At 39.6% G+C, this 12,923-nt stretch overlaps 1 protein-coding gene across 8 annotated transcripts in view; it reads left to right on the top strand.

Annotated features, from left to right (window-relative positions):
- Window positions 1–9,852, top strand: part of SPAG6 (sperm associated antigen 6) — a 38,594-nt gene extending 28,742 nt beyond the window's left edge. For all 8 annotated transcript variants that reach the window (XM_040680802.2, XM_025147182.3, XM_040680805.2 and 5 more), the window contains 4 exons: window positions 479–670; window positions 1,830–1,946; window positions 4,634–4,779; window positions 6,943–9,852. In XM_040680802.2, the coding sequence (XP_040536736.1) occupies window positions 479–670; window positions 1,830–1,946; window positions 4,634–4,779; window positions 6,943–7,009 (522 nt within the window). In that variant the 3' untranslated portion in view covers window positions 7,010–9,852. The remainder of the gene's footprint in view (window positions 1–478; window positions 671–1,829; window positions 1,947–4,633; window positions 4,780–6,942) is intronic.
- The last annotated feature ends 3,071 nt before the right edge of the window (window positions 9,853–12,923 follow it).

Genomic DNA, 12,923 nt, shown 5'->3' with positions numbered 1-12,923 from the left:
TACTGGCTACTGAATGGCTCTGTTATCCTGTGGAGAGAGGATAAAGATTGTGACCCCTTATCCACAAGATCTTCAGTAACTGCTCAAGTGAGTGAGGTATTGTCCATCTCTTGATGTCTTCACATCAAGCACTGAAACCTTTTTTGGAAGATATCGGATGCATCATACATGAACTGCTCAACTCAAGCAGACTTTAGTCTTAGCACAGCCTGAATTGTGCAATGCATTCCTTTTATCCCTTAAAGTCCGCTAGCTTAAACGGGCACAATACTGAATCTGTTTCTCTCATTGTTTAACTAGATTCGTAAAGATTTGTTCAAAATTCTTGCTAGTCGTGATGATGTAAGGATATATATGCATATGTAAACAAATAGCAATCATTCTCTTATAGCTTATGTTATAGGAAGGGTGTTAATGGAGAAACATTTTCTAGCGGTCTGTATCAGTTTAAAGGCTCTGCTTTTGGTTACTGCTACAGGGAATACCACCACTGTGTACCTGTTTGTTAGAAGAACATGAAGATCATATTAAGGCAGCAGCTGCGTGGGCCTTGGGACAGATTGGAAGACATACTCCTGAGCATGCACGTGCTGTAGCAGAAACAAATGTGCTAGGCACACTGCTTTCTATGTATATGGACATACGCAGTTCAGAAGATCTTCAGCTGAAAGCAAGTATATTCAAAGTATATGCAGTATGAGGTATTCAGTGTAACCAACATATAGAAGTGCTTAAAAACTACATGGTATGTGTTTTTACTGATATTCAATAAGCTATGGATTTCCTGTGTCCGAAGGCTGTGTATCATTTATTAGGACTGATTGGTCCTAATGGGTACGTGTATGGCGTGTACCCAACCACGTGACACAGCCACAGCAATGTAATCTCTCATTTGCTTCCTACTTTAGATCAGAGCTGTGTGTACTCATACTGTTATTTCCTACAAGTGATAATTGTCTTCCTTTTTTCTCAAGTATGGGCTCTTGTATGAAGTGTTATAGAGCTCATAGTAGACTTGTTTACATTTTTATTATTGTAATAAACTGTAACAAGTACTCAAAGCTCTGCTCTTGAAAACATGTGACTGTTCCTGTTTAGGGCCTTAATTCCATTGGAGCTAGTAAAGCTGGTCTTTGATAAAGGGTAGTTTTGGGTGACAGTAAATGAACTGACTGAATATGATAATACGACAAGATATGTTCTTCCAGGTTGTACTGTGCCTCTTTATAGTCCACCAAAGTACAACAGATCTCAGATCTGTAAGATAAGATGACAACATCTGTATTGCTGTTTTCAGTGCTCACAAAAATATCAAGACCAAATTAGCTGTACGTAGAATCCTACCCAGTGAGGTCATTACTGCTTCTTGTAGCCAGCACTGAGTCTCTCACTGTCTCTCTTCCTTTCTGCCTGGATGGTAATGCACTTTGCTACCCCACACCAGCAGGCTCTCCCAATAAGCCACTTGTAAAATACAATCTTTTAAACTGTATTTTGATTTAGCTTTCTTATTATGTTGAACTACTTCAATTTACTTAAAGGGTCTACTCTTGCTTCCATTGTAGTCAAAGTAAAATTGCCATTACTTTGACCGTAGATAACTTAATAAGAATATGATGCACCATAGGTTTTGAAGCTTAATAAATCTAAGTAAAAAATTGATTCTTCATTAAGTGACTTGATGGATATCATATTTTTTATTTAAAAGATGCACTTTGAGAATTCTGATCAATTTGCTTTTTTTGGTTAGACTTTAGAGATATGTTTCATGAATTCTTGTTGTTTTCACTGATGTCTCATTGTAGACATTTTATTTTGCATTTCAATAGGCTAAAAGAGCCTTAAAGAACATCCTTCAGAAATGCACTTATCTTCCAGCACTTGAACCACTGCTGCATGATGCCCCTCCCAATATTATGAAACACATTGTTGGGCAGTTTAGCAAGGTAAGAAAAGGCTCTGCTTGATGAGTAATCATTTTCCATTTATCAAGAAAGTTATTCTTCTAAATATGAAGCATCTATAAAGGTCTTAGTTGTTGTCTCAGGATCCTCAAGCATCCTCTATAGAAGCAGTGTGGAGTATTGTGCTTTGTTGCCTGTTAAAGATGGATACTGTTTTATCTGGAACCTTCTATAATTCATCCTAGAATTCACCCATTCACCCAGACAGTGGGGAAACAGTTGATGATAAGCAAGGTGTTTTTTATTTCTTTGCTTCTTGAGATGAAGCAAAATACTAACTCACATGCGAATATCTTCACTGAGCCAAAGTATCACATAAATCCCACTTGCATCTGTTTTAGACAAACTGGAAGCTGTCTGTCTAGGAGTGGCTTAAGTTGGGTCTTTTACAGGAGAGTATGAAGGCCTCACCATTCCTGTTCTCTTTAATTTAAAGTCTTGCTTAAGAAAGCTTAAAAAATCCCAAATCTTTTCTTACCTCCATTAAAATCTTCAGTTGTTTATTGTTAATTACATTATTGATTTAAGCACAATGCGTAAAGAGAAATGCAGTTTAATCAAAATGTAATCAAAATATTTCCTTGCAATATCAAAACATTACATTTGCAGTGTAATGCAATATAATCAAAACTCCAGTGTCTGTTATGGTCACCAGCAATTGGAAGCCTTGCTTAAGTGTAGGCCTTTCTTTTGTGCAATACTGTGCAGCGTAATCTATTAGCAGGGGGTACCAGATTCTCTTGGCGAGGTGTTCTTTTTGGAAATGGCCAAGCAAAACACTTCTGATTAGTAATCAGTTCTTCTTATCAAAGATCTGGAAATGCTACTGTTTGTAGTGCGTACTGGAGATGTAGTCAGAATCCAGAACCTTTGCTTCTTTGTGCTGACTGGAACTGTTAAAGGGTTGAGTGCGTAGTAATTGGTTACCCAGTGTATACATTTGAATGTTGTTTGCTGTTGAAGCAGTTTTGTACCCTTCCTATCAGCTGATGTTTTGTTTTTCTTCTACATTGCATTAAACAAACTGTACTTGTCTAGCATTTGTTCTTCTAAAGTATACATTTAAAACTAAGTCCTTTGCACTAAAAGCTTTTTTCTCTCCTATACCACAACTTAGGAATTTCCTATTTTTAAACCTGAGATGCACTGTGTCTGTTGGCTTATTTATAGCACAGTAAAAGCTTTATTTCCAAGCTGTGCTTCAGGCTGGGATGCGATGTGTTTTTGGTGCTGGACTGTGTCATTTTAGTATCGCCCTTTCTATGGTCTTTGCAATTCTGTGCTGTCTCAGTTTGGACTGGGAAGAGGGAGAGATAGGTCTCCGAGGTGTTGTCTACCTGTAGAGCCTCTTCCAAGACACTTTTCTGCTGTCTTATCCAGCCTGGGAGCCACAGTGTGGAGGCAGAAGGCAGGGAAAGGGCCAGATCCTGTCTCCTTGCTGGTTCTTCCTTGGCAGTTCTTGTAGGAGATACGTGGAAACAGCCACTTCGTAGTTCCCAGTTGTTCCCAGCACTTGTATGGAACGCAGCAGGGAGAAGTGTCTGTGCAGTCCTGTGTTTTCCTTACCAGTCTGTTGATTTTTGCAGCTTAGAGGGACCAGAGGAGTGAAGGGTGTTTGCCTGTATGCCTGCCAGAAATCTCATCCTTATTTTCTTTCAGTCTTTTAGGCAATCCTTTCCTTCAAGGCTCATGTTTTACAATGACACATAATCAAATTTATGGCTTGATTTGTCCCATCGGTGTGAAGGTTTACAAAAAGCTTTTGCTCCCATAATATGTAGCTCTCAGAGCAGGCTTTAAACATATCTGTTTTTGCTGACATTAACACCTCGGATTATTCTTTTATTTTTTATTTTTTAAATAATAATTATTATTATTACTGCAGCCCTGTGGGCCTGTAGACTACATGCTGTCGCTCTCCATCGCCTGGCCCAGCCCCCGCCTCCCTCTTTCGTCCTCTGGACAGAGCTGCATATTGGCATTACTCAGGGAGTGCAGAATGTATTGTCTGATCGTTTCTGCTTCTCATCCCCTTCGGCTGCAGAAACTTCACATTTTTGCTTTGTGTGTGTATATGTGTGTAAAAAGGCTTCCATGGCTACACAGTGTGTCGTAGGATTTTAATATCCAGGAATTTAATAGTAGCATGTAATGCTTCGAGGCTGCATTGTTCACTTGCAACAATTCTCAGTATTGTTTTCACGCAATAATCTATACTAGATCGTTATAATGATATAAAATTCTGCTCTACAATTAAACTGTGGGAACTGACATAAAAGACCCGAATAACTTGGTTTAAGTGGAACAGATGCTGTTGTTATTCCATGTTAGTATTCTGTTTTTATTATCTGTTTAATCTCCACAATCATCTTGTCTCTGTAGGGATAATTCAAGAAATATTATTTATGTAACGATAAATGTTCAATTTGCTATTTTTATCTATGTTACGTATTAAAGTACATGTTAAATTATGCTTTAACAGTAAAGGGCTGGTTTATGATACTTGCTGTATAACCGTGTTAAAATACAGAAGTCGTTACAGATGTTGCATCTCTAATGTGTTCCATTTTATCTGTCCTCTGAATTAACACAGCTTAGCAATATTTGAGGCTGGTAGCACAGAGGTTGCTTTAAAAGAGTACATATTTTTAATATACTTCTCTGTGTAGGTGTTACCACATGACAGTAAAGCACGTCGTCTCTTTGTAACATCTGGTGGGCTTAAAAAGGTTCAAGAAATAAAAGCAGAACCCGGGTCACTTCTTCAGGAGTATATCAACACTATTAACAATTGCTATCCAGAGGAAGTAGTAAGGTAGGGAAAATTAAAAAAAAAAAAAAGCACATGTATAACATGAAATGTTCTTAATAGAAGCAGCACAAAATGAGGATTTCAAATGTTAATTGAACTCCCACATGACTTCTGTTTTCAATAGAACAGTGTAACATTTGGTCTCTAACAAATGTTAGAGATATACTTCTGAACGCTTCCTATTTTCTGATTGGTTTTGGAATTAGGTTTCTTTGTCTATAAACAAAGCTCAAATAATGAGGCTGTTGCAGGAAGTGGGGAAGAAGAGTTAGTCCTGCACTACCTAGCCAGACTCTGAGGCTTCAGCACAACCACTCAGAGCTACAAATACCTACGGCAAGTTTAGTTGATCTTAGTAACTTATTTTTGGTTTCTCCGATGTCAGTGAACCTTTGGTTACACCCTTGGCTTTCCATAAGAGCCTGGCTGAATACTAGTATATTCAGAAGCTCCTTTGAAACTTTGTCTGATGTACAGAGGGTCCAGAGGCTCTCCTACAGTTGCTCTGCCCACAGCTGCCCTTCCTCCCCCAGCCTCATCATGAGGCTTAAGTGAAATATAAAAGGACCATACACCAGCTGTCTGCACCAAGTTGAACTTTGCCCTTAATGAATACAGAAACACTATTAAATAGCTTACAGTCAAAATGTCACTATCCTAAATTGTAATAAGGAGGTAAGTGCCCTCCTAGATTCTAGATATCCATTCACCAGTCCTTCACTCCATCAACACATCAAAAGGATGTTGTACTCATGCACTCCCTCTACAGGCTCTGAAAATCTGCATCATCAATTTTAATTATAGCCAAGGAGATCTTTAGCTAATAGTAGCTACAGTCATGCAAAACGGAGCCCTGTTTGTCTCCATAAGGAAAAGCCCGTGGCTGTCAAATGGGTAAAAGCAAAATCATAAAGGAACTTTATTCTACAGCTACTAATACTTCAGAGGGAAAGAGGATGTTTATACATCTCTGGATATAATCAATGTTTCCTTGTCCAACTAATTTATTTTTGTGTAAATGAAACAAAATTACTTGTGTAGACTGGGACATAACAAAGAAAAGGGCCTTTTCAGCATCTTCTGCTTGACTCTTATTGCTAATGGCTGGTGGTGTTCCTGCTGCCCAAGCCACAGCTGCTACAACAGACATCAGCTCTGGGGTTGTTTTGGAGACCTATTACTTCAGGCTGTTTGCAGCCCACATATGATAACAGCACACTGAAAAGTTACCTTTACAATTGGAGAACTAGTTTGAGTTCTTTTTAAAATTTCAAAGTTTCATTGTACAGAATCATCCAGGAAGTCAGCAAGTTAAATGGATCTTTGTTTAATGTAAATGTGTTGGAGTTTTTTTAACTTGAGTACATTTTAGGCAAATAGTGCACAGAAACGTTCCTTTGTCCTTCCAGTTAAAGCTTCCAGGGTGCAGAGGTGGCAATTTAACATGCCTGCAAAACAAGAAATGTGCTGTGATTTATGTTTGTAGAGTAACACAGTAATAATTTTCACATACTCTTAACTTGGAAAACAAGAACTAAATGCAGCTTTGATGATGCTTGCATATTGGAGGCAGGTAGTTGGTCCATTGTGGAAAACCGAGTGACAGCAGGACAGTAATGGCACCACAGAGTTCTACTTTAATGAGAACTTGCTGGATAATCTCTGTCCTTGAGACAGAAAGTCACTGTGACTTTTTTTGTTGCTATTCCATAATGCCTCTTGAAGTGATGTCGACTTCACATTAGCTTTGGTGTGTGTGGTTATGTTTCACAAACAGCAGTAGACTATTGTTCTCTGTTAGCCAATGGTTCTGTGTAAACTCATGCTGTTTTATTAAAGGCCATCATTTCAACAGAAGTTAACATCTACACTTCCCAGAAAAGGCAGTGCTTATGGCTGCTGAACCTGTCCAAAAAGTAGCCACTTACTCACCTGTATGCCCTAAAAGAAGCCAAACGTTTTTTGCAAGCCCGACTTCCAAGTATAAATGATGCCGTAAGTTGAAAAGCAAGCTCTTACAGCACTGACTGAGAATAACTGTAAAATTCCTTGACCACTATTTAATGCCAGGATTTTTTCCTGATCAATAGAAATATGAATAGTTTCATTACTTAGCACAGAACATGCTTTGTAGTCTAATGCACAAACAATATGTTTCTCTTTCAGGTATTATTCCCCTGGATATTCTGAGATGCTTCTGGAACGGGTGGAAAATTACCAACCAGTTTTATAAACTTCAATTTTTATTAGAGCTGTATTTCACGTTTACGCTTTTATGACTGTAATACAAATACAGCTGCTGAAACTCTTGTTAGATTCTGAAATCTACTTCTACTGTTTGAACCACAGCAAGACCTCGGTATTTCCAGCAAGCTGTGTTTTGTTCTTTATAAAAATGTTGCTAAGTTTTTGTTCCTATTTGTTTTTCTCTAACTTTATGACGAGACACTGCAGCATATATCAGTGGAATTTCATGCAAGGGTGTTGATTTATCACAGAAGCTTTTTTAGAATCAGTCATTTCCTTTTCCTTCCACAAGAAAGGTTTGTTATTATCTCATTCAAATTTCATCCTTCTCAGCACTTTATCAATTTTTCCCCCTTTTGTCTTTGCGTATTGTTTAGAGCTTCCCAAGCTTGATGAGGGGGAGGAAAAAGATGTCCCCTCTGCCTTTTCTAATTATAGAATTCATTCTATGCTGAGATTTTTTTTTCCCACCACTACCTTTTGGAAAGTGATGTGATTTTTGCATCCCCAAACATATTAGTAGCTGCTAAATAGAGAAGTAATCAGATCTGATGATGATAAAAGGGCTGTTTTCTGCATGCTACAATAGTGTCATGATCCTGGCATGCTAAATAGTACATCTGCAAAAATCCTCCTAATTAAGGCAAGATTTGCCACAGAGGGAAGAAGCGATACATTATTTGGTGTGTATGTTTTTGTTCCTATCGGAAAGGATAGAGTGGACTCAGAATTCCCACAGGTACAAAGGGAGAGAAAGGACTCTGTGAGGTTCTGCCCCATTTGGGTCGGCAATATCTGGGCCTCTCAGGAAGAGGGGAGAATTGTTTGGCTTCAGGAATGCTGTTAGCGAAGTTTTGAGCACATCCAGAGGAAAGCTGAGGATACTTGAGTCCCACTGAATTGAGCGGTGGGACTAACACTGCTCAGTACTTTCTCTTCAAGAGATGAAGTTGCTGCAGAATTGAGTTGAAACACATTTGGAACTTAGTCTTGAACTTGCAAATCGCGTTGACATGGAGATTATTGGAGGTATGAGCTCTTTTGTATACAACGTCCTGAAAATACTTTTGCCCTCTTATGTGGAGTAAAAAGACTTTCTACATTCTACTTACGCTGCTGGTGTACTGTAGCAACAGGGAACAGCATACAACCCTACAGTATTCACCAAGTAATAGGTAATTGTCATTCACCATTTTTTGTTCTTCTAGCCATTCTTCTCTTCCAAGTATGCAGCAGGATTTTTGTTTGTTTGTTTCTTCTCTTCTTTTTCTTTCCCAGAGAGTCATATGCAGTGTTTCTGGGATGGGACGTCAAAATTCTGGCAGCTGCGAGGGAATACAATACTTGAAAACCCCTGCAGGAGAAACTTGTCTACTTTCTTAAACATATTAGCTGAATGAGTTTATAAAACAGGGATAGCATCTTCTGTTACTCGTAAAACAGGAGCAAAGTCTTAATGCAGTTGGAAATGATTTAGAGTGAGTTTTCCTTGCCAAATTCCAAATTACTGTATTCTTGTCAGCATATTTGTCATTGGTTCACAGAAACATTGGTGGGCTATCTTCTGCTAAGGTCTACTTCTACAGAGGGCTGTGCTCCTGGTGTGAGGTACTTGGTGCTCTCGGACTAGTTTGAGGAGAAGCAGAGGCTGTATAGTTGGCTGTATGGAGCATAACTGAGATGGAGACTGTTGGTGTCATGACTATAAACCACACCAGCTGGGTTCTTGCCTTAGCCTGCACCAGAATGAACAGGTTTGGAACTGACTAACCAAATGTCTTTTCCTTTTTGGTATTTACAGTTTGACATTAATAATGTTACAACACTGGTGGAAAAAAAAAATCGTTAGGTATATTAAGAAGATTGTTGTAATACTCAGTGAATTTTCCTAAATGCATTATGGATATTTAAAAATCAAATCTTAAACATTCTTTGAAAGAAAATGTCATGCAAGGACTACCGGAGAGTGTTGAAGGATCTGAAGGCTTTGTTTTCCCTAGCAGGGGAGAAATACTGTAGAAGGCTGAATGTAGTGCAGCTGGGAGGCCGGGTAGACATTCAGCTGTGTACCCATAGCTGCATCAGATGTTTTGGAGCACGTGCACAGCACACGATGCTAACGGGTGTGTTTAGTGTGGAGAGAGCATAGAGGCTTCAGTTCCCTGACAAATGTGTTACACCATAATGATTCCACTGGGTTAAATTTCAATGCCTAAACCCTTTGTCCACAGTCTTCTCACATGTTTTTCTGATTCATGACAATGGAAGTGATTGCAGAAGGCAAACCTTCAAAGCAATCGGATTTTGCAGTGCACAGTCTCAATCAGACCTAGCATAAATCCCTCTTTATGCCAGTTACGCAGATCTGTCCTAGGCCAGGGGAGCTGTGAGGCCTCTTGGCGCAGGTCTCCCTCCTTGGTGATGCCACATCCCATTAGGCCGCGGCCGAGCCAAGCTCCCTCCTTCGAGAAGCCTGCTCCTTGGACAAGCCCTCAGCTCTCCTTTGCTGGCAGGCTGCTTCCCTGCATGGTAGTACACCCTAGGGCTGGAGGCTTCCCAAGCAGTACACATCTGCATAAGGCAGATTGAGGCCTTTCTTACAGAATTATCACTAATTTGTGGTTTAGGCTTACTTTACTACAGCAAGAGTTGCTTTTTTTCTTGGAACGTTTCACAGGCTCTGATGTACAATGTTTGTGCTCTATCCTCTTGTTTGTCTTAAGTCATCATCTAAAACTATATTAATGTGTGTAATTGCTACTCTGGCAAGCTTCAAGTGTATACCACTCGTCTCAATTTCATAGAATAAAATGTACATTTGCATTTTAATTTGTGGTGTAAATGCTGTTTTCATGCTACTCTGTGACTGTGATGTTAAAGAAAATGAAGAACAGACTCATTTTGCAGCTGAGCCTGACACCACCTCTGGGCGTTTGTCTCAGCATACCACTCAGCAGTGCCTAAATTTCTCCTTCTGAGCTTAGAGACACACAAAGATTCTAAGTAAGAGTCTCTCTGGCAGAGGTAGCTTATTAAGACACACAAAGAAAATTAAGCTAGTGCTTTGGCAGAAGTAAATGTAAGCAGAGACAGCCCTTAAATCATTTTGCCAGTTGCTTTGACTGCAGCATGGGGACTTTTGAACCTCAGTCTTTAAAGGTCTTCTCTGGGGGCCCAAGCTATGATTTTTGTCTACATTACTACATCTATTATTACATCTACAGATGTAAACTAGTGCCTCGAAAGAACATGTGGATGTGTAAAACTTGACTATATTTCATTCAGTGGGTGGATTAACCGGCCTACAAAAGCTCCATTCTTTATCTGAATGACTGGAAACCAAGAGGATCTGCAAAGGGGAAATTCAAGGAGTTCAACTGTTATGCACGTAATATGTTCTGCATTTCCAGAGGGATTTACCAAGCCATTGCTTTGTCTCATCTGAAGTGATCAATCTGCTGGAGAGCTGCGTCTTAACAATCAAATGAACAAAATGCTGAAGGAGCTGAATGGAACTGGTGAAAGAACACGTGAATCTCCTTTTATGAAGTAAAACATAAAGTTACTGGACTTAAGGAAGCTGATAGTGTGTGTGAATATTCTCAGTATTCTTGATTTGGTGTCGTGGGTTGTGAAGGAGCATGGCCAGAAGGGAGTTCTAGGCATGGAGGATGCCGTGGGGTAGCCCACAGCTTCTGGTGTAAGCTGGAGTTCTCTGATTTCTGGGCACGCAGAGGTGGCTGACTGCAGTCCCTTACAGTGAGAAGTCTGGAAGTATGCTTGTCTCAGCGTCTTCCTTATTAGCTGCTCAGAGTCCGGTATTTTGGTTGCTAGAATTTTAGATCTCAGAATGTGACCAGGGTAGAAAGGAAATACAGAGTAGCACTAGACTGCAAAGTTAAGGCTTCCACTTCTTGCTCTGACATAAGAATGCTTTTATGGGCCTGGATAAGTATTACAACTCCCTGTGCATTGTCTTCAGCTGTGGAGTACGACCGTGTTAATTTGCATAAGTGCTGGAAATACTACATTCACATAAGAGGCTGCTGCAGCAGGACTTAAATGCCATATTCCTTTCTGAACACGATATTAATTATATTGCTCAAGAACCTTCAAAAATTTATCCAAGATACTTTTGAGATGCTAATTTTAGAGTTTCAGTGGAACTAAAAATCAGTGGATTCTGTGGGTTTCCTCACCTGACACAAACTGAAGGAATCTCCAAGAAAGAGGAAATTACAATGTCTCTCAAGACTGTACTAAAACTATTGGTGTCATTTTGTATAATACTGAACTGCTAATATTGATATTACTATGCTACATTCTGCAGTCAGCTCTATAATTTAGCTAGTGAAAATACTAATTACGTTATTACTGCTGTACTGTATTTCTAGATACTGCACGAAAGAATGGATTAGAAAATACAAGCAATTCTAAAGTATATTTTGGTGAGTGGAACGCTTTTTAAACCAAGAAATTGCGCTGTGTTGGCTTTCACAAGAAGTTGCTCTTAGAGAAGTTGAACGTTTAGGTGCTCACGTTCCCTCCTGCTCAGAGGTCTGGCCACGAGGTGAGCCGAGTGCTCAGCGCAGCGCTGAGAACCATCACATCTGTTGTCTGTTGTAGAAACCGGTTGTGTTCCCTGTGATGCATCAGCAGGCTGCGGAGAGGAACAGTGCGCGTGTACTAATGGCATCATCCTAATGGACTGCAAAAGAGATTCTGATGGCTTGTTTTTTCTCCATAGAAACATGCTCGTTCCTGCTAATTCCTGCCTCCAAATTGAGTTAAAGGATAGGTACTTTGCTCCTTTTATCACAGAGCCAACTAAAGGTAGGGGAAAATTGTGCTAATATCTTTCTTTAAATCAAAGTTCTCGGTTATTTTTGTGACAAAATAGGTGATAAAACTCCTCCTGACCCCATGACAAGATCTGTGCCTTTTGCTCCCCGAGGAAAGTTTCGTCTCCGTAGCTACAGGCTAGTGATGTGTTTTATCCCTGTTGTCTTGTTTATAATTAGGTCTGATGTCCGCTGTGCATGCTCACCTTTAAATATTAGGTCAGTGTTAAAGCCATTATCAATCTAAAACGTTGGACTATTACCAGGATTCCGCTTTTGTTGCCTCACAGTGCTATAATTATATTACCATCTATTGTTAAAAATTAATAATATGCAGCATAGAGGTCTGATGGAATCATGTTAATGAGAACACTGAAGCTTCATTGACTTGCAATATCATTAGAGCTCCGAGACAGGTTTATAGCCTTGTGCAAAGTATATTTGTGTTGCTTTAGACACAGTATTTATTTGGTCACACCCAGCCAAATGTTTCCTTACTAAATTAAAATAAATGCTGGTAAGTTCAATGAGCTACAAAGATATATAGTATAATTTCAGGTTCTCAAGTCACAGAAAATGAGCCCCCGCAATGGAAATCGGTAGAGGGTCAAAAATGATGGATATACTAGAGTGAATATGAACAAAGAGGGAAGGGAGTTTACACGAGGGAAGCTGGGTTGGTTGTTTTTACGACTCAAGCAATGTATAAAATTTGGAAAGAATGTCTCCCATTTAAAGTCTGTTCTGATGTTTGTGTAACCACTCCCTGTATACACGTGCATACTCATTTACAAGCATAATTAATGATAATCATAATTAATTGAGTTGTAATTGTTAGGATTTCTGTCTTTGCTCTCAAGAGACGTGCCCCTGTAAAGCACTGTTAGTGGCTGATGGGAGCAGGTTGCTGGCAGGCTCTCCACTCACTGGTGTGGGTTCTGTGGGACTGATCCCCACAGAGGCATAGGCCTTTGTGCATAGGCCTTTGTGCATAGGCCTTTTGCATAGGCCTGCCCACGTGCAAAGGGCAGGGTTCAGAGAGACCAGGCCCCTTGCCTA

The sequence above is a fragment of the Gallus gallus genome, chromosome 2 (genome assembly GCF_016699485.2).
Source record: "Gallus gallus isolate bGalGal1 chromosome 2, bGalGal1.mat.broiler.GRCg7b, whole genome shotgun sequence".
NCBI classification, from domain to species: Eukaryota; Metazoa; Chordata; class Aves; order Galliformes; family Phasianidae; genus Gallus; species Gallus gallus.
This window is presented reverse-complemented; position numbering and strand designations above follow the sequence as displayed.